At 40.3% G+C, this 26,039-nt stretch overlaps 1 protein-coding gene across 1 annotated transcript in view; it reads right to left on the bottom strand.

The window, feature by feature from the left end:
- Window positions 1-371: 371 nt before the first annotated feature.
- The window catches only part of NUP210 (nucleoporin 210), a 62,128-nt gene continuing 36,460 nt past the window's right edge, over window positions 372-26,039 (bottom strand). The window contains exons 19-40 of the mRNA XM_065642644.1: window positions 24,099-24,203; window positions 23,861-23,962; window positions 21,743-21,871; window positions 20,910-21,037; window positions 20,109-20,244; window positions 19,747-19,809; window positions 18,957-19,136; window positions 17,554-17,634; window positions 16,496-16,627; window positions 16,131-16,289; window positions 15,153-15,244; window positions 13,482-13,656; window positions 10,297-10,472; window positions 8,918-9,135; window positions 8,241-8,377; window positions 6,698-6,821; window positions 5,604-5,750; window positions 3,983-4,230; window positions 3,589-3,808; window positions 2,913-3,008; window positions 2,700-2,783; window positions 372-2,227 (exon numbers count right to left, since the gene is read on the bottom strand). Coding sequence (XP_065498716.1) covers window positions 2,127-2,227; window positions 2,700-2,783; window positions 2,913-3,008; window positions 3,589-3,808; window positions 3,983-4,230; window positions 5,604-5,750; window positions 6,698-6,821; window positions 8,241-8,377; window positions 8,918-9,135; window positions 10,297-10,472; window positions 13,482-13,656; window positions 15,153-15,244; window positions 16,131-16,289; window positions 16,496-16,627; window positions 17,554-17,634; window positions 18,957-19,136; window positions 19,747-19,809; window positions 20,109-20,244; window positions 20,910-21,037; window positions 21,743-21,871; window positions 23,861-23,962; window positions 24,099-24,203 — 3,033 coding nt within the window. The 3' untranslated portion in view covers window positions 372-2,126. The remainder of the gene's footprint in view (window positions 2,228-2,699; window positions 2,784-2,912; window positions 3,009-3,588; window positions 3,809-3,982; window positions 4,231-5,603; window positions 5,751-6,697; window positions 6,822-8,240; window positions 8,378-8,917; window positions 9,136-10,296; window positions 10,473-13,481; window positions 13,657-15,152; window positions 15,245-16,130; window positions 16,290-16,495; window positions 16,628-17,553; window positions 17,635-18,956; window positions 19,137-19,746; window positions 19,810-20,108; window positions 20,245-20,909; window positions 21,038-21,742; window positions 21,872-23,860; window positions 23,963-24,098; window positions 24,204-26,039) is intronic.

Raw genomic sequence — 26,039 nt, forward strand, 5'->3', positions numbered from 1 at the left:
ACCCAAATGAACAAGGTGGGAAGCCTGAACAAACCTGGGAAATAAAGAGCTGCTTCCTCAGCCACCACTGACTTCAGGAGGAATTGAAGACGCTTAGTGAAAACTGGGAAAAGCCCCTGACAACAAATACTTGATGAAAAATTGTCAAAGTATTTAACAACATTACAGAGTCAACAAAAGTGAAAATTATCAATTTAGAAATCATGATTGCAAATACTGAGCGGCTGTAAAAGGTGAAGTACAAATAATGTAGTCTAGTGCCAAATCCTGAATAGCCAAAATACAAGAAAGTTGATCAACAGCATACTGAGGAATCTTACAAAGCTTTATTAAATAATACAGATACAAATGATCATTATTTACATCCAAATTGTCAATTTTAAGTAGTACTAGCACGTAAGGCACTGCTTCTCCAAAACTAGCCAATAACTTACACAAGACTCAATACAACAACATGTAACAATGCTGCTTGAAACCAAAACTGTATGCCATAAACTGTCGGTGTTCCATTCCTCTATTTGCCACAAGATCTTTTGCATGAAATGTTTTGTTCTTTGAAACAGAACAACTGCCATCACTTTCACTATGGTCCTTAGGGGAGTTCAGACAGCCAGAATATTATTCACAATTACAACTGTGATACTCATTATATGTAAACAAAGCCCTTATCTCATAGCTGCAAAATCCTGCTTATGGATTGAAATTACTGTGATTACAATTATATTTCTCAAAATAAAGGATTCCCACTGAGATACTTTTTTCCTGTTCTCAGGCCAGTACTTTAGGACTAAGAATTGGAACCAAGTTTTTCTCATCTGTTTAAAATTAATATGGAAAAAAGTTCAAGTCAGCATACCTCACTGGCATCTTTAGAAAGCAAAATACATCTGAGCACACAGTGATCAGCTGCCTGGTCTAGCACAGTACTTGATGAACCCAGAAGTGTGCATTTCATACCTGTGTGTCTTAAGACAGTCAAGAAGAAAACAAAAAAGTCAACCAAAACTCCTCCACGTTAATACTTACACAATTAAATGCTACATTGTGTTTTACAGAATTACAAATGAGAATTATTAGTTGAATATTATGGTACAAATATTCCAGAGTCTGGTCATACCAGTAGTATCTTACTGCATAGTTTAACTGCAGATTCTGGGGGTGGCTGGATCGGTTGGTACCTGAATACACCAGGGACAAGCAGACGGAACCAACTGGGGTCACTCATCCCGAGTGTGAAATCAGCCACTTATTTCCAGTGCAGCAGGTGACAAGTGGTAATAAAAGGAGGCTCAGTTTCTATTGAGGTACTTCTGCATGTGAAATGTCCTATATAAATGTATCATATTTATATCAGAACACACGTAAGATAATTACCTTTAATTAGAAATATTTACTACCAGAAGAGAGGTCCTCTTCGAAGGCACGGGCTTCACATTGCCAGTCCAAAAGAAAGTGCTTACAGTAACAAGAAAGGAATGCTGCAGCTGTACCCAAAGGAAGCTGCGCTAAGACAGTTATGTTTTTCTTTTTTGTTGTCATTGTAAAAAACTCCAAATTATTCACAGTTGTTCAAGCATTCCGGATGTTAAAACAGCAAATGATGGTGATGAATCACATTGTAAGGCTAAACATAAGGACACTTATCAGTGCAGGACATTCCTGAGACTTGGGAACTCAAAAAACTAGTTCTTTGAAATATGCAACCCTCCATATTTTTGGCTCATGTTTGACCTGTTTTTCCCTTTTTAAAAAAAGTTCATTAAGAAGAAAGCTAATTTTTACAAAAAGCAAAGAAAAACTTTTATCGCTATCACTTTGACACAACATCTAATTACTTGAAGAGTGCAAGAAAGCCAGCTTAGCATGAACACTGCTTTTTGTCGAGCCATCCCTGTCAAGCGAGCATAAAACAGCAGAGAAAAGAAGTTTTAGAGAACTGAAACACTAACGTGAAAAAAAAAAAAAATCTAAGAGCTCTAAATACATATAAAAAAATTTAGCCAGTTACATTCAAGACTTGAATTCTATTGAAACTGTGGAAGTTCTTAAATTTGCTATTGTTAAAGGCACTGCTATGTTTTTTTTAATTTTCCAGCCCTAGTGCATGAAGACGAGTCCAGCCGCCTCTAACGTGAACCATAATCAGTGCTCCAGAGCATGGATGAGGGGCTGGTTCTCCTGCTTGTGGGCTGAGGGCTGAAGGAAAGTGCAGGTGATGCAGAGAAACCTACAACACAGGGGGGGAAAAAAAAAAAATCATCCTCAGGAATGGTGGAGAAGGAAGAAACAAATCACTGCTGGAACGCCTGACAAGTGAGTCTAATGATCCATTCCAAGCGAAACAACCCCTTTAGCTCATTGTCTGTTGAAACGACACCTTGTAAGTATCAAAATTTTATCGTTCTTTCTATTATGGGCTTTAATTAAAGAATTGATTGAGTCTAAGTGGGGCAGAGCACATTTCACCTCAGCAAATAACTTTCAGTTTGACTTTGCCTTATTTCAGATGTGTTTTTACAGAGAGGACTGCAGCTCATTCTAACTTAGGTACACCTGTAATCATGTGAATTTTGTTTTAATAGCTGCTGATGACAGACCTCCCATGTAAAGGAGCATTTTTTGCATATTTCTGAAAGAGTTTGATTCCACAACACTGCAAATAGGTAAAATTCATTTGTAACTGGGTAAGAGCTGCTTACTGTTCTGGGTGTGTTGAGGAGTTGTCCTTGGGGTAAACGCTGGATGACTGTGCTGTTCCTTCGGTGAGAAAACTGCGTGATAGGCTGCAAGATATTGTGGGGGGAAAAAAAAATCATTTCACAAGAAAATTATTCCTTTAGATCTTACAGCTAATGCATTGTAAGAAGTTATGGGGGAAAAAAAAAAACTTCTGCAATCTTTTGTTCTCTTACCTATAATCATAAAAGCTGTCCCTGCTAATAGTGCAAAAATCGTGAAGAACATGACTTGATAAGAAGCAAGAAAGTGCTGGATCAGACTGGCTCCATCTGTAGAACCAATGAAGAGGAGACAATATTGCGTTAAAAGAGCATCTTCTCCAATCTGCTTTAAGAGTTAGCAGTTCTTAACTCAAACTGAAATAGCCAAAAGAAGGTTTTTATTTATAGCAAATAAGTGTATTCAACTTGGATAATACAACTTCAATTCTAGTGACTATCTCCAGTGCAGTCTTCAAAATTTGCCAATAACAGTTTAAGACATTGACACACAAATGTCTTGAGCGTGTTCTTTACTTTCCTGGCCCCAAAATGCTCACCTTTTTTCAAAATAACAATACATGCCTGAGAGTAAACAAAAGCAGAGCAAACCAAACTACTTCCAGAGACTTTAGCACTGGGATATTGATGCCAACTTCAGAGTATTTTGGGCTGACCCAAAAGGAAAATATCTTCAGCTTCAGTCACAGTGAGCAATTATATCATGTCTCCTGGTCACAGGAGCAGCTTGCACGTCCATGGTAATGTTAGCTGCCAGCTCAGATTTTAACACACCAAATTTTATAACGTCATGAACATGAACAGAAGTTAGAGGCTTATTTTGGCACATGAAGTCTAGAGAAAAACTTACGTCCCACTGATGCGCTGGTTCTGTCTGTCAAGTAAATCACAGTCACTGGGATAGTGATAGACTGGTCAGTCAGAGGACTAGAGACACTCAGAGTGGTTGATAAGGGTCCCTGGCTTGAAAGTCTTGGATCAGCCAGACTGATGGTGTAGACTACGTAACTGGGCAGCCCGTAGGATTTCTCTTTCTCAAACACCTTCACGGTTGGTGACCCACATTTCACCTGCCGAGGGGAAAAAAATCAACCTGAACTAGACTGCTTGACAGAGCAGAGCACATTTCCATCTTCCAAAGCACCTCGGGGACAATCGACATGGCAAAGGTGACACAGCGTGCCTTGGGACAGAGTTCAAAATGCTTTCAAGTGTGTTGGGATACTTCCTAGCAATAGACTCACCTCTAGGGTATCAAGAATTTCAGTGGCACCAAATATTTTCACATCAGAGCTTGTGTAACGGTTGCTTAACACCATTTCCGTTTGGTCAGCGTAAAGCCCGGGGCTGAACGGCACCTCGGCGCTGATCTGCTCCCCGGAGAAGGGGCCTTGGACCGAAGCCTTAACACTGAGGGTGGCTTTGCTCGTGCTGAGATGCTTCAGCTGCTTGTCAGTGAGCCTGTGCATGGTGATGGAGCAGGTGTAATGTCCTACAAAACCAAATGCAGGTGGACTGTGAATTACTCATCTTTATGGTTTTTTTCTCCATGCAGAGCGAGATTTCGGTGGCATTTTCAGAGAAGAGCTAAAAAAGGTGGTGGAATTCAAACGGCAAGCTCGGGAACGTGCAGGAGAATGGGAGAGTGTATCTGCTGGTCCAAGCATCGCAATCCCAGCACTAAAACAACACAAGATATTTCTTGTCCCAAACTAAACATCATGATAAAAACCCTACAATGGCTGTTTCCAGTCACATTTTATTATACTATGCCAGCGAGACTCAGTTCCACGTTGAACACAACACTTATGCTAATATTGATAGAAAAACTTTACTGAAACAAAATTTAACACCCTATTTCATACTCTCTTCACCTCATGTTAAAAGTTGTAGTCAGTTAACATCACCATCATCTGTTCTGTGGAGACACGGTTTATTATTTATGGAAGCTTCTTTAAAGGTTAGATATTTACCAGCTTTCTAGTGTCTTATGGGACCTATTTGTCTATTAGTAGCAGTAAAGACAGTAAAAAGCTCCCTGTGTCTGGAAGATTCAGAGCATAAGTAAAAGCAGAATTCGCTCGATACATGTTTTCCCCTTAGTTTCTTTTCCTAATGAAGCAACAGAGGCAGCCACTATTATGCAAGGTATAATGGTGTTGTACACAATGGGCACGGGGACTAATCTAACTGATAATTCATGTTATTACCATGCAGCCCATGGTGTTTTGGTTCTTCTGAAAATCATGTTACAGTTATGAAACACTAACACATGTTGTAGACTTTCACACTTCTATTTCCATTTCCACAGTATCCAGTAATTTCCACTTCTTTGAAGTCCCAGCTCATGTTTTGGGGATATGTTTTTGCACAGTTCAGCTGCAGGAAAAGGTGGCAGCCGTCAGCTCTAGAGTATGTGACCCCAGAATATTATGTCCACATTCTGCAACGTTGTCACTTCTGTCTCAGGGTCCCATGGACTGTCTGCATACCTACAAATACAGGAGCAGGAACTGGCAAAATTAGGACCTACATTTTTGGTCAAAAACCACAAAGTTTATTTCTTCCCCAAGTAAATTAATGCTTCGGAGTTTCTTTCTGATTTACTACTACAGCTCTGATAAGTATATGACACGGGCTGCTGGTGATTTCTGGCTTTATCTGAAAGCAAAAAAAAGTCTTTGTCACAGGCAGGAAACCCTGGAGTTAAAGGAGAGTCCACGTTCCCAGCTCCCTGAAGGCCGAGATCCTACACAGCAAAGCTCAGCAGCTTCCAAAGGAAATCTGCCAGGCCAAGGGCATTGGGACTAAACCACAGCAAATGCAAAGTGTGCGCCTGGAGCATGGCATCTTGTCTCATCTTACCTGAAACCGCGTCAAATCCGGGCTCTGCTATAAAGATCTCATGTGCTGGGAAGTCAAGTCCGTCATGGTTAAAATCTAGATGGCAATTGATAATGGACTGTGGCTGTAATTCAGCAATGGCTTCAATCTGAGCAGGCAAGCACTCCCCTAAGGAGATGAAAAAAAGTAATTAATCTCTAAAGTAATTAATTAGAAAATTATAACTAATTATTTTTAATTAATTAAAAGCAAAACCATGGCTTGAAATATCAGATTGTTCTGCTACCTTCTGAAACAAGTTTCACAGGGTTATGATGATCTTAAACCGCTGGAAATCACAGACAGCTGGTCCTACCTCAGGTCTGAGCCCAAAGAGACAGCAAATGAACATTTTATATGTTGTGGGGGTTTTTTGACAGCAATAATTTATTTACAGGAAAGAACGAACTAGAGAGAATTTTCAACTCAGATGTGTCTGTTGAATAAATTATATGATCCTGGGAGCCTCGATTTATATTTTAGTATCTGGCAAGATGTTTTTTTTTTTTTGTAGGCTAATAATTTACATAAGGCACAATAAAATTCTATTTGAACAAGTGCTAAATGTTAAGCAAAAACCTAAAAGGAACCATAATCAAGCAAAATATAGCTTATTAAACAGAGGACACAATATGATGCCTCATCTCTGTATTGACTCTAACTACTGATAATTTCTGTAAAAGATTTAAGGATGGTAACTACTTTAAACACGCTCAGCAAGAAAAATACTGACTTCAAGAAGGCAATTGGAATTAAACATATAAGCAAACAATCAGCTGATTGCTTCTTAACTAGTTTTTGAGATGGTCAAACATGACACCTCTGTTATCTACCAATTTTAATAGTTGTGAAATCTTAATAGTGCCCCAGAACACCCTCCGAATTCTGTAATGTGGCCCTAAGATTCTTTTAGAGCTCTGGAGATCCCAGAAAGGCACCAGAGGTTCACAGAAACCTCACTACACTAGCTTCACAGACCCTTAAAAACAAAAAACCAAAACCACAAGCACAAACCACCTATCATGAATATATACCATGCGATAAACAATTAGCATCAAGATTTTCTTTCATCATACCTTTCAAATTTTTCTTTCTTTCCCCAATAGAAACTATCACTTTGGAGGCTGAAACTCCTTGTAAGCTGGTTTTCCCTCCACTCACACGTGTTGCTGTCGTCCTCTGAGGTGCATTAATCACTATCTGAAAAAAGGATGAAGTACATTGCTAACAAAACCTGTTTAACAAATAAAAATTAAGGCAAAAGCAGACTGGATCAACTGTGAAATGCATACATCCTTGTGCGTATAACAGAAGACTCCAAGAGGTTGGGTTTATAAAAACACCTTCATTTCTCTAATTTTCAAAACTGCCTTTCAAGGCAATTTAAGCCAGTAAAAACTTTTTCTACTCGACTCCCATAAGTTAATAGGCATAAAGCTCTATGTCTCAATTTAATTTTAAAATAATAGTGCCTATGTCAGCTGATACTGTGAATTGTGTCAACAGTACAACTGCAATGTCGATAAACAAAAGGTCCTGTGCAGGGACAGGAGTTGGACTCAATGATCCTTGTGGGTCCTTTCCAACTCAGGACGTTCTGTGATTCTGTGATTTAACTGAGTAGTTCTGGTCAGTGATGCACACTCATGTGGCACAAAACTTCAGAAAGTTCTTGTTGGCATCTCATCCTGCAGTGAAACTTTATTCATAAAAGCAGCCACACTCAAAAAATGTTCCGCATCTGGAAGCAACTGAGCGAGGCAAAGAATCACAGAATCCCAGAATATTAGGGATTGGAAGGGACCTCGAAAGCTCATCCAGTGCAATCCCCCCGCCGGAGCAGGAACACCCAGATGAGGTTACACAGAAGGTGTCCAGGCGGGTTGGAATGTCTGCAGAGAAGGAGACTCCACAACCTCCCTGGGCAGCCTGGGCCAGGCTCTGGCACCCTCACTGGGAACAATTTTCTTCTCATTTTTAAGTGGAACCTCCTGTGTTCCAGTTTGCACCCATTGCCCCTTGTCCTATCACTGGTTGTCACCGAGAAGAGCCTGGCTCCATCCTCCTGACACTCCCCCTTTCCATATTGATCCCCATGAATGAGGTCACCCCTCAGTCTCCTCCTCTCCAGCTCCAGAGCCCCAGCTCCTCAGCCTTTCCTCACACGGGAGATGCTCCACTCCCTGCAGCATCTTTGTGGCTGCGCTGGACTCTCTCCAGCAGTTCCCTGTCCTTCTGGATCTGAGGGGCCCAGAACTGGACACAATACTCCAGATGTGGTCTCACCAGGGCAGAGGAGAGGGGTAGGAGAACCTCTCTCGACCTGCTGACCACCCCCCTTCTAATATGCCCCAGGATGCTGAGAAATCAAAACGTACAATACAACAACAGTATAGGCTAAAAATAGAAACTATTTACTGAATTATCCTCCATGCTTGGACACATAGCAAAATAATTGCCAACCATTTGCATTTCTAATACTTTTTCCTTTAAAAATAATGTTTCTACATATTTGTAACAGAAAAAAAAAAAAAAAAAAAAAATCAAAGAATACATTTTTGGTGAAAAAGCACCCAAAGTAAACCAACGCAGTTCTGGTAGGATTTAACAGTGCCTCACCTCTCTGTACGTTTTAAGCAATCCAGGAATCTCATAGTAGACAGTGATGACCCCAGAATCCCTCGCCAATGCTACGCCGGTCTTGGAGTCGACCTGCAGAGCGCTCGGTACCGAGGAGCTCCACGTGCCCGGCGGGCCTGAGAAGACAAACCATTTGGGCACCATTCAAACAACTTGTGCTAGCTGAAGCATTTCATGATCACCTGGGTGTCTGTAGGTACCCACTGCACGGACAGCGTGACTTTTGTTATCACACACACTCCCCAATGCACAGACACGAGATTTGAGGGTCTCACGTGGTGGGACGCTGGCAGCCCGACACCAAAGGGACTTGCAGTTACCCTGAGAAATACCCGTTAATACTAAGAATCAAATACAGCAAGTGAAGTTACATTCCTGACTCTGCAGGATTCCCACAAAACACAAACCTTTCAAGCTAACGGAATGGAAATGCCTGAAGTCTGATACTCATGAATTCAACACAAGCCACGTACTGCACAGTACTATTGAAGTTAGAGGAGTTGATCAAATCTATTTTTATCATTAACAAGAAGAGTGACATTTGATTCTGAACAAACATCATAAATTATGCATTTCGTTTTCCTGAGAATGAGAAAGAGTCACACCCATGTTAAATTACATATCTGCGAAAACGCAGCGACCGAAGTGCCGCTTACCTTCTTGGTTTATCAGCGACGTACTCAAACAGAGGACGTCGCCCACCACCACGTCTGTGAGCTCAGGACAAATGGCGTGTTGCACGGGAAGCGGGACGTAGTCTGCAATTCCGCTCTGCTCTGCATCCCAGACTTTGAGCAAGGTCAAACCTACATTTACAGTCCGGATTACGAATGTGTTGTTTGTGGCTCCTTTCCCAATCTGTACAAAGTCATCCCTGTAGATAAAAAAGAAATGCTTTTATGTTAAGGCAAGTTTGCTAATGTCATTATCTCTACAATAAATAGTAGGTATTGAACTCTTTTCAGATGCTTGACTTCTTGTTTTCAGCAATGGTTATCTTCTAATGAAGTCTGACAAAATAAGGAAAATACAAAAATTATTTAGGTGCTACTGAAGCAAATTTCAGTTCTCACATCGTTATGCTGAGGAAATACGAAGGTCATAATTATCTATGAAAACTCCTTCCCAATGTTAAGAGTTTTAGAACTTTAGAATGAGGGAATCTGTCTTTTTCCCCTTTTCTCAGGGAGTTAAGAAACAAAGAAATTTAAACACCAATACGTGGCTTTCCAGCCATAGCGTTACAAAGCTAAATCACCTTTGATTGTGAGTTCTGGTATTTACCAGAACTGGTAAATTGGTTCAGAACTGGTAAATTACTGGTAAATTGGTATTCACCAGAACTGGCAAACTGGTTCAGAACTGGTATATTGGTTCAGCACTCCCAACCGCCCCAGCACAGGGAGCACCCGTGTGTGCCCTGGCACAGAGCCGGCTGCGCTGGAGAGCTGCGGAGCTGGGTCACCCCTGTGCACCCCACCGAGCTCAGGGAGATTAATGCTCCTCTCGCTGGAGCTAATAATTAGCCCTATGCCGAAGCAACCCTGCCACATCTATTTTGGAACCTAGGGCAGTGTCATCTTGGGGACCTCTGTATGCTACAGAAGTTTCCGCAGATCATTTAGGTAGGAGAAAGAAAAATCTGGCATACAACCTCTTTTGGGTCTTTTTTTTTCCCTTTTAATCATGATCACTGTGTTGCAATTGCAAGGGGCTCTGCAGAAAACAAGCTATGTTCTGGTAATGGAATTAGCGCTTGGTTACTAATGACCACAAAAGGTTTTTTTATAATATTTCTCATTCTTCGAGGCAGAAGCCAAAAGGCCTTTCGAGGCTTGGCTCTGCTGTGCAAAAGAGACAGCAACTGATCCAGAACCTTCCCCACCTTCAGTGAGTCAGTGGAACAGAGCACGAGGAAAAAAGAGGCAAGATGAGGCAAATGCTCCTAAGATCAGTTTTTCCTATAGGCCACTGATGTATGGAACCTGATGATGCAGTCACTTAAAGCAGAAATGCACATCTGATAGTTACCTACCTGTTTGTTGCAAAGTTGAGCGCAGAGTTATGTGAATGGAAAGTGTCTCCAGAGTTATCATGAAAATGGACCGTAAACGTCAGCGTCACCCCCAGGGGCAGAGCCAATAACGCCTCTTTGTTCTGTGTGTGCAGAACAGGGCTCATGGAGATCCTCAGGTAGGAGACGGGGTAGACCTGTCAAAACATCAGCAGTGAAAAGCAGAATTAAATTTCTATTTTTGATGCCTCTATAAAGTCATCTAAAGGGGGTTCTTATAATGCAAATATACAAAGCTTTCTTTATGAACCATTTGCTGTGTCTTGAGCCATCTGACAGCACTGAGACGTGGAGCTTTTATTATCAGTACGTATATTTCAAAGAATGGGAGAACGGTGGAGGTTGAAGAGGCTTCTGGAGATGGTCTAGTCCAGCTGCCCCTGCTCGAGCCGGGTTACCCCGAGCCGGGTTACCCCGAGCCGGTTGCGACGTATGCCAGAGTAAAGGGATGAAACAGCTGCTGTTTCCCCAGTTCTGCTGCTCCAGATGAGAAATCCAAGGTGATCCAGGCCGTTTCTAATGGCTGTGGCTCTGCTGGAGCCAAGGTTTGCCCAGCGGAGGAAACACAAGCAATAGCTGCAAAGCTGTTCCCTTGTGATCGCTGTCAAACACCATCTGACCTCTGCTCCAAATGCTTTTGAAAAGTCTGCTGGATTATCCACATGTGCACACCCCACATTTGTGCAGTGACGCTCCAATGAAGGAAGTTTGTCTGAAGACAAAGGCTTCAAAACCATTTTCTTACTTCTGTTTTTTTTTTTTAAAGTCACATGTTACTATTCTTGATTAACTTATCTAGGTTGACCAGCAAAATGACCCAAGAAAAAGAACTACATCTGTTCGCTCTGTTACAGCTGTTGGAAAATAAGTAATGGAAGGATAGAGAAAGCAAGCACCCTCAAATATATAAAGAAAACTATTTTAAAAGAAGCCCTCAGGCTTATCTTGTAGGAAAATCCCTTTTTTCTAACTGAAGAGGCTACACTAAAAAGTAAAACCCTGCAATCTGAAAAACGTACATGTCGAAACTTAAAAAGGAAAGGATAAATTTAGCCTCAAGCAAACAGCATCTCTGGTGAGTCTGAAAAAAGTGGCTAGAATACCAGTATATACAACTGTCTCTTCCACAAGCCGATATACTCAGTTAAAATATCAGTGCACAGAGTCATCTGCCCAACCAGCTGAGGTTATGAGCCACAAAAACACCATTTCCCCGACAGGTTTTCCAGCTTGCTTTACTTTAAAATCTCAGAAACTGTCCCACAAGGGACAACTGCTACATTTAATATTGATGAAAACAGCTATTTACTGCTAAAGCATCTCAATTTTTAAAGTATTTAAATAAAAATATTCAGTTGAGTACAGCTGGTACAGGCAAGTGCTTAGCTTGCTGCCATGCTAAGCAGAGTCACTCCTTACTTCCAACGTTCTCCTTGCCTTATAATCTTTTTCTTTAAGCAAAGTTGAAGGTGTAAGTGTTAAGTGATGCTGCTGCAGCAGTTTGGTTCTTAATTGTGTACAGTTGTAAACAGACAAAACAAGAACTTACAGAAGGAAGGACGGCGTGAAGGAGAGAACTCTGCCTTTACACTGACACAACAGATTTCAGCTCATCTCCTCTGTCACAAGTTTTCCTGCATGACCTTCAGCAAAACCACTCAAACCCACTCTGAGTTCTTCATCCACAAAGTGACAGCAGCAGCGCTGTGTGACCTCACGGGGTTACTGTGAGGTTAAAAATAGTATTTCTATAAAAACAGCATAGTCTTAATCAGTACAGAAAAACAAATCGGTTGTACAAGATGCTGAACTGAGATGGTTCCTACTACAAAGAGCTCACAAGCTTAAGATCATAGTGCACCGACTCCTCAATTCTGTGATATCCTGCGTGCACGAAGGGAGAATTTAACTTTGGTACCACTCTATGTCATTCAAGCCAACCCAAACTCGTTAGATGTCTTTCACTCGCCAGATCCAGCCGTGAAGAAACAAGGTCACCTCTCGCAGAGCTGTAGACATTCCCTGTCACCGCCTCACAGCAGCGGTGGCATTACTGAAACTGCAAAACTGCACCACAATTTCTTTTTTCGCTGTCCAGCCAGGAAGACAGAGCTACCCGCTGAACATTATGGTAAAAAAAAAAAATGTAAAAACCACACAAAATATCAAACCACTTCACAGTGATTATAATAAACTTCCAAATAATTTGAAGTCAGCACTCAATTATGTGTCTTTCTGCTTTAGCTGGGACACAGGAAAGATGCTGATGGAGTAACAAGGGATACAAGGAAGCAGAGCAGTGGGTGTCTCAAGGCTCACGTTGCTGGATGCAGAAGGTTCTTGGCACAAAGAACAGAAATTAAGGACATTACGTTCCCGTATGTCCCAAGTGCCCAACCAGTAAAGATACATTAGACTTCACAGAACAGCATTCCATCAACGGATGAAGTTTTGAGGAAAAAAGAGAGGTTTCATTAGCCTGGAAACAAACTGCTGAGTTTTGCTCCAGATTTGTCCTTCCCTGAATCGTCCATGTTTCGGCAAAGCTCCGGCACATGGGGCAGCCCTGGCCATGCTCCTCACAGCTCACCCCATACAGGCCACAGCAGCGGAATTACTGCCTCGGATAAAACAGGTTCTCATGCAGAGATTCACATCGTGTGTAAAAGCTGAACTGCTGGGAAACAGCAGAGAAAGTGAAATTTTGGGGCACCGTGCAGCTACAGGTCTAATATCTTGAAAATCTAGGAATCACTTAGGTACCTCACGACACAAGCTGCATTTAGATTCATTACTCCAGATGATATTTGCCTTTTTTGCACATTGCAAAAAGCATGTTTATGACATTAACGTATTTTTTTAATTGAACCTGTATAATTACAGCCTCCTAAGAGATTTTTAGGACAAATTTTTTTTTTTTAAAAAAAAAGTATTTAAGGCACATGCACATAAAGGCCTTTTTGTAAAATAGGATTTGGGACTTAACGTTTACCCATCTAGTTTACTACACTAAACTTTTTTCAAAGCTCAGACTGACTATTAATTCCTATACTTCACATTTTTCACAAGTGGAGTTCAAAATGTGCAGTTACCCATCCCTGTTGCAGTCATAAAACAGAAAACTGCAAAGAAAGAGACAATACCACCTTAACAGCAGCTACAATGGTCTGGTTGATCCCAAATGATTCTTGTGAAATCACTTCAATTGTCGATGATCCTATCAAAGATCCAGAGTTAAGGAAACCTCTTTCATCGATTTTTACAACAGGAACTTTATCTGGTCCGTCCAGGACACGGTAACTCAGTGAAGCCACTCGGTCCCTTAAGAAAAAAAAAAAAACAAAACAGAATAACAAAAAATAGGTGACCCCCTTAAATCAGCAAAACCATATTTACACCAATATATTATGCAAATCTAAAAGATTGCTATGTGGTCTGTGTTTTTTCCACATGTCCACAATAAAAGCTGAAAAGTCTGTGTTCTAGTCAAAGAAAGAAGTTTTAGTTCTCATTCAAGCTCACTTGGAAGAGCTCTTCTCTGCCTTTAGGCATGGACTGAAATCTAGTTTTGATCCACTGCCCCACAGTGTCATCATTCACTGATGGAAACTTGATTCCAAATAATACTGGCTAAGGCTACAACATACAGCTTCTGCCGTCATCTTCTGTAAACAATATTTAGAGGAAGACTAGTCTGCAGGGCCAATGCTGGTATTAGACAGAACGTCAGGGATGCGATTAATTAGATCTCATCAGCTTCCTGGAAATGGTTTTGTAGACAAGGTTAATTTTTGGAACAACCCTCACCATGGTATTTGCATATTAATAAAGTGAGCAAATACATAAACTGTAATTAGTGAGCATTCTGAGACATTAGCTGCTTCTAAGTATCACTTATCACATCTTCTGAAATATCTGTAAATGATTGTTTTGTTTTTCTCCCAAGATTCTTCATTCAGATAGAAATTACTTTATCCCAGGAAAAAAGAGTTAAAGCTGGATTTTAGTTGCCCTTTTCTTGGCAATCGTGCAATTGGTTTTGGTAGTAGAGTTCAGACATAGGGGCTCCAACATTGGATAGTGAAGATAATGGGTCACAGACATGTACAAATTGATATCTGACCACTTACTGACTAATTAATCAGGAAAACTGCTCTGAAGAGATAGCAGAACAACATAAGTGGCTGCAAGTGACAGGGCTCCTACAGAACTATTTCAAAAGTAGGTGCTGAATGACCATGGTCACTGGAGCTCCAGTGAAACTACAGGTTCCCATCCCTTAACAAGTAAATGCAGCTAAAGCCTGGTGCTCAGCGTATGTCCTGCTCCTGCTGTCTGTCTGCACACTGTGTGCTGGAAAAACACACGTCGAGTCTGACGTGAGTCCAAGATGTCAGGCTTTGAAAACAGTCTTTGTAAGAAGGACTTCTCAGTTGGAAAGGACATTCGAACCTCAACATCTAGTCATAGCCTCTGTGTAAGAAACACAGAGGAGTATATTCCATAAAGCCTTGATCGCCCATAAAAGCCTCTAGTGGAAGCAGGTTACTGCTTTAACTGGCTCAGCATCTTTGAAAATAAGGATCTATACGTTCCAAATACTGAATGAATTTTCTAGCTACAATCTAACTCATGCAAGATTTGAGAGAGCCCAAGAGTACAGACAAGACACTGTTAATCACCAGATAAGTCGTGTACTATATGGATGTACTGTGATAGTCATTTTAAAAGACTAAACCAGCTTACTTCGAACAGAATTGCTTTACAGTTTGGATAAACTGTTTACACAAATCACAGCATAAAACCCAGTCACTGACCTGTTTGTCTGAAGTTTAATAAAGGAATTTGGTGACATTAAGATCTGCTCCACTTCTACTTCTGGAGTGACTAGATGAAGCTTTTCAAACACCTGGAAAAATAAAAGGCATTTTAGCCTATTGCTCTGTCCAGCAAGTCATTTATTTCCAGTTATTTCACCCTCAAAAAAAACCCCAATCCAGATAAAACTATAGCACCTTTTTTTTTTTTAACCTTCTATTTTTTTATATATATATCAAAAAAAAAAGAAAATTAAACATGAATATTTGGGACTGGCAGCATCTTCTACCAGTTATTCTGAAGAGCATTCATTTCTATGGCTGTAGCTATACCATGAAGTAATATGAAAAAAAGAAGCAGATTTGGCAACTGAGATGGTGCTGGAGACCCCACATGTACCCAAGTTACTTCCAGCTACCCCAAGCCGGAGCCCATGAACTGAGTGCCCACACGAGGTGCACTCCTCAAGCACATTTTTCAGCTTCGTTCCATCTAAAGGAATCCAGTTTGCATATCTGAAACTGCTCCCCAAAGCACGGCAAGTGGGAACTACCAGGAGATTCATTTCCTGACCCAAATTAACACGCCTGTGTAGACATGTAAGATAAGCACTGTCACCAAGAAGTATGATTGTGCAGAGGGGAACTACAGCACCCAAGTTCTTTAACAGTTCTAATGCTGCTTACCCACAAGACACAATTCACCTTCGTTTCAGGTGGTCTACAAAAAAAACCTAACTCCTGAATTTTGTTCAGGCATCACACCAGTGTGTGACTCTTCAGTGTCAACCTTACCAACACCTGGGGAGCTTGGAGGTTTCCAAACAGCAAAACATCACACAAACAAGAGTAAGGGCTCAAAGACAAACCAAAGCCAGAACTGCTCTTTCACATTTCAAATTCCAGACCTCAAATACAGACTTGAATTCAGCACTGAAATCAATATTAAAATACTAACTGCGAGGAACGTTATCATACCTGAATTTGGATTTCATCAGACAGTTCTTTTGCCATGTTGTAAAACTGTTTGGCTGCAGGATCAAGGACCTTCACAACAACTTTCAGTCCTGTTCTTCCCTTTACTCTGCCATAAACATCCATTGCAAAGTTATATTTTGCAGGAAGCTGAAAAGAAGCCTTGGACAGGAGAAAGTAATTAAAATTTTACTCATGGAAAGAGTTGACATTGATACAGAGAAAATAAACTACTCAACACTGACAGTCGCTCTTTGATTTTGGGTAAATGGAAGGAATAACATTTTCTCAATTCCCGTTATGAAGCGGTTTCCTTTTCCCCAAGATACACGTGCAAGCAAGTACGCAAACACACATACACAATTTACCTCACTGTGTCTCGTCTTGACATCCAGAGTGTCCCTCTTTGTGACAGACCAGTGGAACGTTAACCCCGGCACTGCGTTGCCAAATGAGAAAGGAGTCTGGCTACTGGTGATGCCCATTACATAAACTGGCATCTAGAAACAGAGAAACCAACTTTCTTAGGTAATTCTAGGATGCTGGCCAAACCTGCACAGAGCAAACAGAATTAAACTTAAAATTCATTGATCAAGAGCTGGTATTTCTTATGTAGAAAATAATTTGGCTGCTGTATATGTTGCAGAGATACATCACGCAGAAGACTCAAACCACCACCACCTTGTAGGAAGCAAGTTTTGATTCATTCTCATTTGCTACATGCTCTACAAAAAACAAGTGCCAGTTTTTCACCAGAAAAGATTAATTCGATAATTCATTTGTCCCATTTGTAGCATCAAATCATATGCTCTTACATTTTCTGCATTTTGGTCGAGATGATCTCCCTGATTAGCTCTGCTCTGGACATCAACCTTCCCCTTCCAGCTCTCCAAATTAAGACAACATAACATATAAACACAACACTGTGATTTTCAACTTTTTTTTGTTTTTTTAATCTTCGAAGCAATTAATTCACCTGGGACCAGTGAGGTAGAACCACCAGCCATTTTGGAATGAGTAACTAAAAGGGGAAATAGACTTACTAAAAGATAATTCAAACCGTATCTGTTGTTCTGGCTGTAGCAGACATACTGTTGATTTTTAACGCACAAAGGAAGAAAGTCTCTGCTACAGACAGAATGAAGATGAGAGAACCCTTCTCCATATTAAATGATGCTGCTTCAGCAGGACCTGAATTTCTAAATATCAGTCTGGTGTACAAGGGAAACGTGTCCTGATTTTTCTTTTAATATGTCCAGCTCTGGAGCTTCTCCACAGACAGCACATAATTCCTGCAGCAGCAGTGGCAGCCCCAGAGCAGGAACCGCTCCGAGCCGGGCAGCATTATCAGGTGACCGAATCAGAACGGTCACAGCTTGCAGGTCAACATTTTAAGGCAATGAAAGCTAATCACAAATCAACTAACCTGTGTACCAGTTTTCATTCGTGTAATTGGTGCACGAATTCTAACAGCCGTCAGCTGTACAACTTCAACTTCTACTTTGTCCTGAACAGGAGGAGGAAGACATTGTAAGCACTTGTCACATCTGAACCAGGTGTCACTTTCAGGATCTATTCACCATTTTGCTATTATTTAATCACTATTGCCACGTGATTTGTGTGTTACTGACCACAGAAGATACAGATGGACATAATTCGGTAGGACTGTAAAAAACTATGAAAGCATTAACTTTGTAAATTGACAGGCATTTAAAAATGTCACCTAAATTTAAAAGGGAAAAAAAAAAAAAAAGCTCTGCTTAAAATGACTGATGAGTCGAATGACAGAGCTGAGAGGTGACAGACAGCAAAGGACGAGATCATGGGGTCTCTGGGAGAAGAGGGATGAATAATCCCAGAAGGTAAAGGAAAACACTGAGAGGATTAGAAGGAAGTGAGAATGGTAAGCAGCAAAGGGGACAATCAAGAAGAAAAGGATGATGTGATACTCTGATGACCCCTTTTCACACATCCTGACATTCCTGACAGATTTTATTCCTACTTTATACTGTGAAAGAAAGGTCAGACCTGGACCTCAGTGGTCTGAGTTTTCAAGACTGAGCTTTCAAGTTCATTCTGCTTCCTGCCATAGCACCAGGGCAGGCTGCTGCTCCCACATTACAAAGTACAGATACATACATCTAGAGATTTCTAAATTTTTTTTTTTTTTAAATTCCTTTGTCTCCTCTTGGCCTGCGGTGCCATCTTTCAAGCAGCAGAGCTTTGTGGTGTGCAGCAATGTCCTCTCTTGACCTCCCATGAAGAAAGAGCCCTAAGATTTGGCCCAAGACAGATTCTGATGGAATGTCAGAGATTCATCACCTGAACTTTGCGGATGGATTCAGATCACAGCACGGAGTGAGAGCTTTCCATACAGCCTGCCTAGAGCTTCAGAGACAATGTGTTTCTTACTCAACATTTACCTTCTGACTTCTGCTGCCATAAGAAGCTACTAAACTGTAAGGTAATGCAGGCAAGGACAATCTTCTGCTGTTTTAGAAAGGCTTATTTAGACAGGCTTTTCTAGATTTACTGATCAGTTCTAGAGAGCCCAGACTGTTCATAGAGTCTCCCTGGGTTATCAGTAGACCATTGTTTTAAGGTACAGCAAGATTTAGCCGTCTGTTGACAGTATCACCTGTGTCAGCAAATGCATAAGTTCACAGGCCAGGGAGTATGAAACCCTGATTTTTCATCTCCTGAAGGAAACCAGGGATCAAGTACACAAGATAACAGTACTAGTGCAAAAAGACTATTTGTCCCTTTAGAGCCAAATCCACGAGCTAAAGAGAGTCTCTTTCAGCCCCAAACAGTATCAGAAAATGCTACCTGAGACACCACGACAAGCTTCCCTGTCTCTGCATCGACAGCTTGCACCACTCCTGTTACTGTCCCATTCCCAATCGCCACTCCTGTGACAAGGCCGGTGCTGTTCACTGATGCAATCTTCTCATCGCTGATGGAGAAAATGATGTTGGATTGAGGTTGAGGGCCTCCTTCTGAAGTGATCTATAATTAAGAGCACACAAACCAACTTAAATTAACCCGTCAGATCTTTGTTCCAGTCAACACGACAGGGCACACCCCTTCCCTGCTCAGCACCACAATGTCTTCAGGAAGAAAACATTGTTTGAACCTTCCAGGGCACCTCAGGGCTTAATCCTCCTGCACACTGGTCCCTCCATGATGTCAGACTGGGAAATACATGAGCTAAGCACAGAGGTGGACTATGTGCTGTGCAGAATGTGACGGGCTGATCTCCATCCAGCCCAGAAAGTTTCAGAACAAGTTCCCTCACGTTCCCTTCACCACAGACAGGTGGTTCAGTTGACAGAACTGCCCATTATGCTTAATGTCAGGGAGGTAACAGATCGTTAATGCTGGTATTTAACGCTGGAAAGCTGATACCACCTTAACACAAATAAATACAAAACCTTGGATCCAGCAGTACAATAAAATGGCAGGTGGCTCAAGAATGAAACTGTTCTTGTTGGGAGGAGTATTCAATGTGAATGTAGCTAAATTGCAAAGTTGAATATCTTCTGAAAAATAAGTTTAACACATTTATTTTAAAACAGAAATTACAAAAGAAAGAAAACACAGAAGAAGATGCCTTTACCTGAATCATGGCCCCGATAATTAGGGTCACTTTCCTTGGCAGTAGTCTAAATGGAGGAAAGACCTAAAAACAGAAATATGAACACTTGTGTTCGCACTATTCCAATCAGATAAAACAGTACATACAAGTGTAAAACTGGGTCTTCACTTGCTTAATTACAGTAAATTCAGCATGCAGAAACTTATCACTCGCAGTTAAAAAACACTGATATCTCAAATGGAGTAGATTTGGGTAACTTTTGGAGAGAACAATCTGTTTACTTTTTCTGGCATATTAATTACTACACTGTAAATTACCTGTAATATACTGTTCTATCATAACATAGATTTTGTTTGCACATATATTTTATATGAAATATTTACTTCAATTTGTTGTGGAGTGGAGTTGATTCTTTGTCCTCTTTTGTCAGCAACGGTTGCCATAAGACTGGTCTGACCGATGGCCATCCCATGCACTAGAAAAGCAGCAGTATGGTCATCGAGAGCTTCACTGAGGGGCCTGTAGCAAAAAACCATTCAAATAGAGAAGTCTGTTGAATAAATTACAGGAATAACAAACGCAAAGGACTTCTTTAGTGCATAGCGGGATGACTAAACGACTATGCCTTAAGCAAATTAAAGTAACCATCACATTTCTATATTCCAAAATTCAACAGTCCAAAAAACTTTCTTCTGTCATTTTAATCATTGTGTTCAAAGCTTGGAAAATAAGGAGCTTCAAGGCAACAGGATGATTTAGACTGTTTCTAAAAGGCAAAGTGACAGATAGAAAGAGTTTGTGTCATGGTTTAACTTCACTCTATCCCGGCCAAACCAGCACTTTGATAACATCAGATCTGTCTTCACAGAGTTCTTCACCTGGCATTATTTGCCATGTCACTGCTTCCAAGATGCACAAAGCTCCATGAAATGTTATAGCGTATGAATGCAGTCTCAGTCAATGAGATTTAGACTGTTAGCTTAGGAGATTTTCCTGACAAATAACTTTTTTTTTTTTTTTTTTTTTTTACCATTTAACAGGCAATTAAAACTTTCCAAAAACAAAATAAATAAAAACTCAGTCATTGTATACTACCATGGCTCCAAGCCAACACTTTTACTCATTTTTTGCTTATTCTGCCTATAAACATATTTGCAGATTAATAAAAAAACCCATTCACTTACACAAGTGAAACGATTTGAGATGCTGCCCTTAGTTTTAGATCCATGACAGAAAAGTATTTTGCCAGAAAAGGCTTCTTAGAGTCATCCAGAACTCTGACATGAGCTTTAACTGTTTTTCCAATCTCCACCTGAAACACAGTCACATCCAGTCATTTTTCATTTAAACTATTCTTATTTATTAGCATAAATGTTTTCATTTTATTTTGTATTACACTCTTAGTAGGACACTAGAGATAAAGCCCCAAGGTTAGATTAGCACTGATTTTAAAGAGTAATCCCTGCCAGCTATGGTTAGTGTCAAATTAAATAAACAAATTCAAGCCTTTCAGCTGGCAAGGGCATAATTAAAACATCCAGAAATATCAACACTTATTTCGTGTAAGACGCACCCAAGCTGTCAAGTGAAAGGAGTTGGACCTTTTTTTGTGCATTTTTAAAACACGACATATGGAAAATGCCCTCGGGGCAAAACCTACTCCTAAAAGAATTGCTCTCCTGCACTTTAAACTATGGGAAATGTAAATTAGCATGTTCATATAAATTATGAATTAGCATCGCTGTGTAGATGCAAAAGTTGAGATTGCTGCCACACAGAACATGAAGCAAGAGACACTTGGTAGCCTGAAAGGTTTACAACCTGAAAGGATAAATTTGGGAGGGAGAAACAGAAACACAAGGAGATCAAACTATTTCTCTAAGGTCGTAGAGCTGCAGCAGAGGCCCAACCACTGCATCCTATCACATTGTCCATGCCTCATCTAGATGTTTGTGATCAGCACAAGGACTCGGGGCAATCTGGATCAGCTCGTAATGCTGGTTTCAAAGCCACTGACCTTGTCAACAACTCGGACGTACAGCTCCTGTATATTAGATACATAAATGTCAGCTTTAGCTGGCGCGGGGAAAGCCAAACACAAGTCATGAATCATTACAGTCACCGATCCTGGAAGCAGAGGATGCACCTGCAATGCCAAAAGAAAATTCTATTACAGCACTTCTTATTTTCACTTGCCTGTCACTCCTAGGATACAATTTATACCACTTCTAGTGCAGATGCGGTTGAGTGCAGAAGTCTCCAGGCCTTAGGTGCAGATAATTCTTCCACCAAAGCAAAAGTAAAGCTGTAAACTGTGTGTAAAGAGTATCATAGTATTGAGCTAGGGCAAATGGGCAGCAATTGAATTAATGTGTCTTAATCTAGAAGCAGTCTGGCATCCTAGTATTCTCCTTCTGCCATTGCAAAGGCAAAAAACCCACAACAAATCATTCAGAGCAATGAAACTTTTCTTAGAGGAGTGAAAAACAAAATGATAAGGAAAAAAGAAAAAAATCAAGGACAGAGACTATGCTTATAAAGCATTGGTATTGCTTCCTACCAGATTCTTACTTTACAGTTATTGCTTTTAATCTGAATGAATAGCCAAAATCTGGTGGTACGCCTTCCCAAGTAAGAGGACGATCGACAAATCAGGTATTTGATACAACTATTATTTTTTTTTTTATACAAAGAACAAACACGTTACACTTCTCAGAATACAGTGAGAATCAAACAATGAAGAGAGAGCCTCTGCTCTAGAGAACTTGAGTTTCTCAGAACAGTTTACCATAAACCATCCTGTACCAATTTGACTCCACTGACATCTGCACGGCACCAGCTGGACACACACACTGCAACCTGCTGATTTTCTACACAGAGCATTCTGCTGGCTCCCACAGAAAGAAAAATCCATAGGCAATACTGGGATTTAATGCGATTTAACTCTAACATAACATGCAGGGCTAACAAGCTTTTTAAATGTGCTTTTGTTTTTTCTTTTTCAAAATGGTTTAAAATGTGTTAAAAAGTGGAGTTCTCTCTCCTTTTAACGTGGCAAGCAGTTAAAATAAATCTCTTTTTGTACTTCACAGAGCCTATCTTGCTGGCACTCTTCCACTACTTAAGTTCATCGCTCTGTTCTGAAGTTATTGTGTGTACACCAGTTTAAGTACTGTCAAACCCACGAGGGAGATCTGACTGGAAAACTATTAAGACTTGAAAGAGTGTACAATGTACAAAAATAAGCTCATCTCCTCGATTTTTCTGCACCTCTGTGCCCAGCTGACTCACTTGGAAAAATATTCCCACCTTACGCTCTCAGAGACAACCAAAATGTTTCACCAACACTTTGCATATTCTCAACAATTTAAAAAAAATCCACCTTTATTATCATTATTCCACAGCTTTATCAATGCTATTTATTACAAGATAAACGTGTAAATTACAAATTTGTGAAGACTACTCTTTAAAACAATTTGTGTCACTTCCAATTCTTGTCTAATGAAAGCTGCAATGCAAATAGTTTTATTGTTACTCATTGAAGAACGCATCTTCTATCCCAGGTCTGGAGGAAGTCAAGGATAACTGCAGTTTAATTGCATCTTCTAGTGGAAAAGTGCATTAAAAACTTCATACGGAGATCAGAAATCAGCTCTTTAATAGGTATTTATTCATAAAATCAGGATGAAATACTGTGATAGCAAAATATCCTGAAATAACACTGGAAGAATTTGAAGGTTTCAGAAGTACTTGCCTACAACAAATATTCCAATATTATTCTAGAAACCAATTAATTTTTTCGTATGCCACTTCTGATTAATTCTGTCACATTATTTTTTCATTTTGTACTTAGGAAATCAGGAACAATTTACTGAAAAATTGTAACGGGAAAAGAACAACTTGGTACTGGCTTTACAGAGTATAAGTGTGCAGCACAACTGCAGGGAAACAATTTCCTATACCTGAAACTACAGCTGACATTGCTAGAGCAAAGATGCCCTGCCTGGGACAGGGAAACGTGCCCAAGGGGCAGTTATTCCCTCTGTCCACAGGGACTGGGAAACAACCAATTGTGATGAAACTGCAGAAAGGTAGAATGCAAAAAAGACACAAACCAGCAAAATACTTCACTCACCAAAGCGATACCTTGAGTTTCCTCATGAACCACTCTTACAACATTTGCAACACTGGCGTTAATGAAAAAATATCCAGAACCTTCTTTGATGAAAAGTTCTGCCTGCAAAACCAAAAAAAGCATCCAAAATTAGACTGCGTCTTTCTAACATATTGCTAAAGCCAGTATCCTTACACACGTCAGACGATTTTTGATGTTTTCCTCTCTGCAGTTAGAAAGCAGCAGAACAATTCCTCACCTGGACATCAGGGTGATTGTAAATGGAGATGTCAGTAGGGTTCACTTTTACATCTTCCACGAGGATCAGTTCAATAGTGGCAGACACTGGCAGAAGAGGTTCGTACTGCAAGAAACCATTGCAGCTGTTACAGCAAACACTAAGAGCCAGAAAACAGCACGTATCTCTGGTATCTGCAGGATGCTCCTGCGTCCTGCATCTCCCACCCTGACCAAGAACAATGGCCCCCGCATTAACGATGCAGCAGGGTCAATTAACCAAGTCTGATGTACACAGACAGCAGAGGCGTGTTAGAAGTTCATACAAACTGCTAAAGCTTAGAGACAGACTGTTGTCTTCTGCTTTAAGCTCATCTTTTTAGAATTCTTCCTGGCAGGCCACCAAAAGAAATTCTTCCTTAAATGTAAATACATAAACCCCAGGCCGATGCAAGTTTAATCTTTCACTCATAATTACATTAGCTTAGAAAGGGAAAATGTTTTTTAGAGGAAGTTAGTATTATGTACGCATTTCACCTAATTAGTAGAATTATTTCCTTGATGTAGAAAGGATGTCGTCTTTCCCTAATGACATAATAGGATGCTCCGCCTAAACATGGAACAACGATCAAGACATCTTACTATACCATCTATTAGATTTTTATTTGCATTTTTGCCTGTAAGAAAGAAGTATAAGTACCGACAGGTTTGAAAGCAGAATATAGCAACCCATTTCTAATGGATTTCAAAAAAGCAGACAGATTACCTAATTTAAAGAAACAACATAAGAGCCTATGGAACTGTAGCAGAAGTGGTAGCTACTACTACTCTCCAGCTATGAAAGATTCCTCCCAAAAACAAAAACACAGAGACTAGAACTTAAGAGACCTCCTGTGCCATTTCACATGTAGGAATCCCACACCGAAATACAAAAAACTTTCTCTGAACTCGAGGCGAAGTTGAGAGAATTCACTTCTCTAATTATCTCTAAATGTAAAAAAGAATATTGAATATTGGTTTAGTAAAGCAGAGCACAGTGAATTACAAAATGATTGCAGAACACCAAGTGTTCTTATTACAACTCAATTTTCTTAAGAGAAAAAAAGATACAGAACCAAATATCTTATGTGGCAAGGTAACTGTCTCTAATCTAGTAATTTTGACCGAATTACAGTCAAATTCTACAGTGGAAATGCATCTACACCACGCTTCCCAACAAGAGCAGACTGGAAACTTCACTGAAAAGACAAGAGCCAAATGGCAATACGTTAAGTTTACCATCCAGATGCCAAACCTTGGACATACTGACAGAAATCAAGGCCATAGGATATTTCACATTACTAGTGCTCATCTGTTACCTGTTTTGAATTATAAATACTGTAACCACTAGCTCCATATTTTGCTCTTTGTCTCACCTCTTTTTTCATGGTACATGATTCAGAATTGCATATAGTCAAATCCCACTTAAATCTTGCTTAAAAAAATTAAACAGAATTCGAGTGTCATGAAGCAGGATATTTTAAGAGGTAGTTAGCATGCATGTCAGGTTGTTCCATAGACTGAAACTTGCCTTTATATTCAGTTTAAAAAAGTGATACAAACAGTAAATCACCCTCTGTTTACATCTGCCGCCTTTGTTCATCGTCACTGCTTTTTGCTGCTGTTCTTCCCTATGTTGAGTATCTACAAACTAAATTATTTCACGGGGTGGCTAATGACTTGTAAAATTAGAGCCGAGGCTGGCACTGGACAAGTGAGCAGCCTCTCCCTGCTGTAAGATCAACGTGAGACCAAAGGAAAAAACCAAACAGTATTAGCCAGAGCCCAGATTTTACCTATGGTCCACACGAGGATATCAGCCAGCTCTTGCTCTGCTCATGCAGAACCGTTCTACCCAGTTTGGCAGCGGAAATTACACATTTGCCTTCCCCAGTGACAGCTGCGCTAAGCACATGGTTGGTTT

This window comes from Caloenas nicobarica, chromosome 11 (assembly GCF_036013445.1).
Source record: "Caloenas nicobarica isolate bCalNic1 chromosome 11, bCalNic1.hap1, whole genome shotgun sequence".
Taxonomy (NCBI): Eukaryota; Metazoa; Chordata; class Aves; order Columbiformes; family Columbidae; genus Caloenas; species Caloenas nicobarica.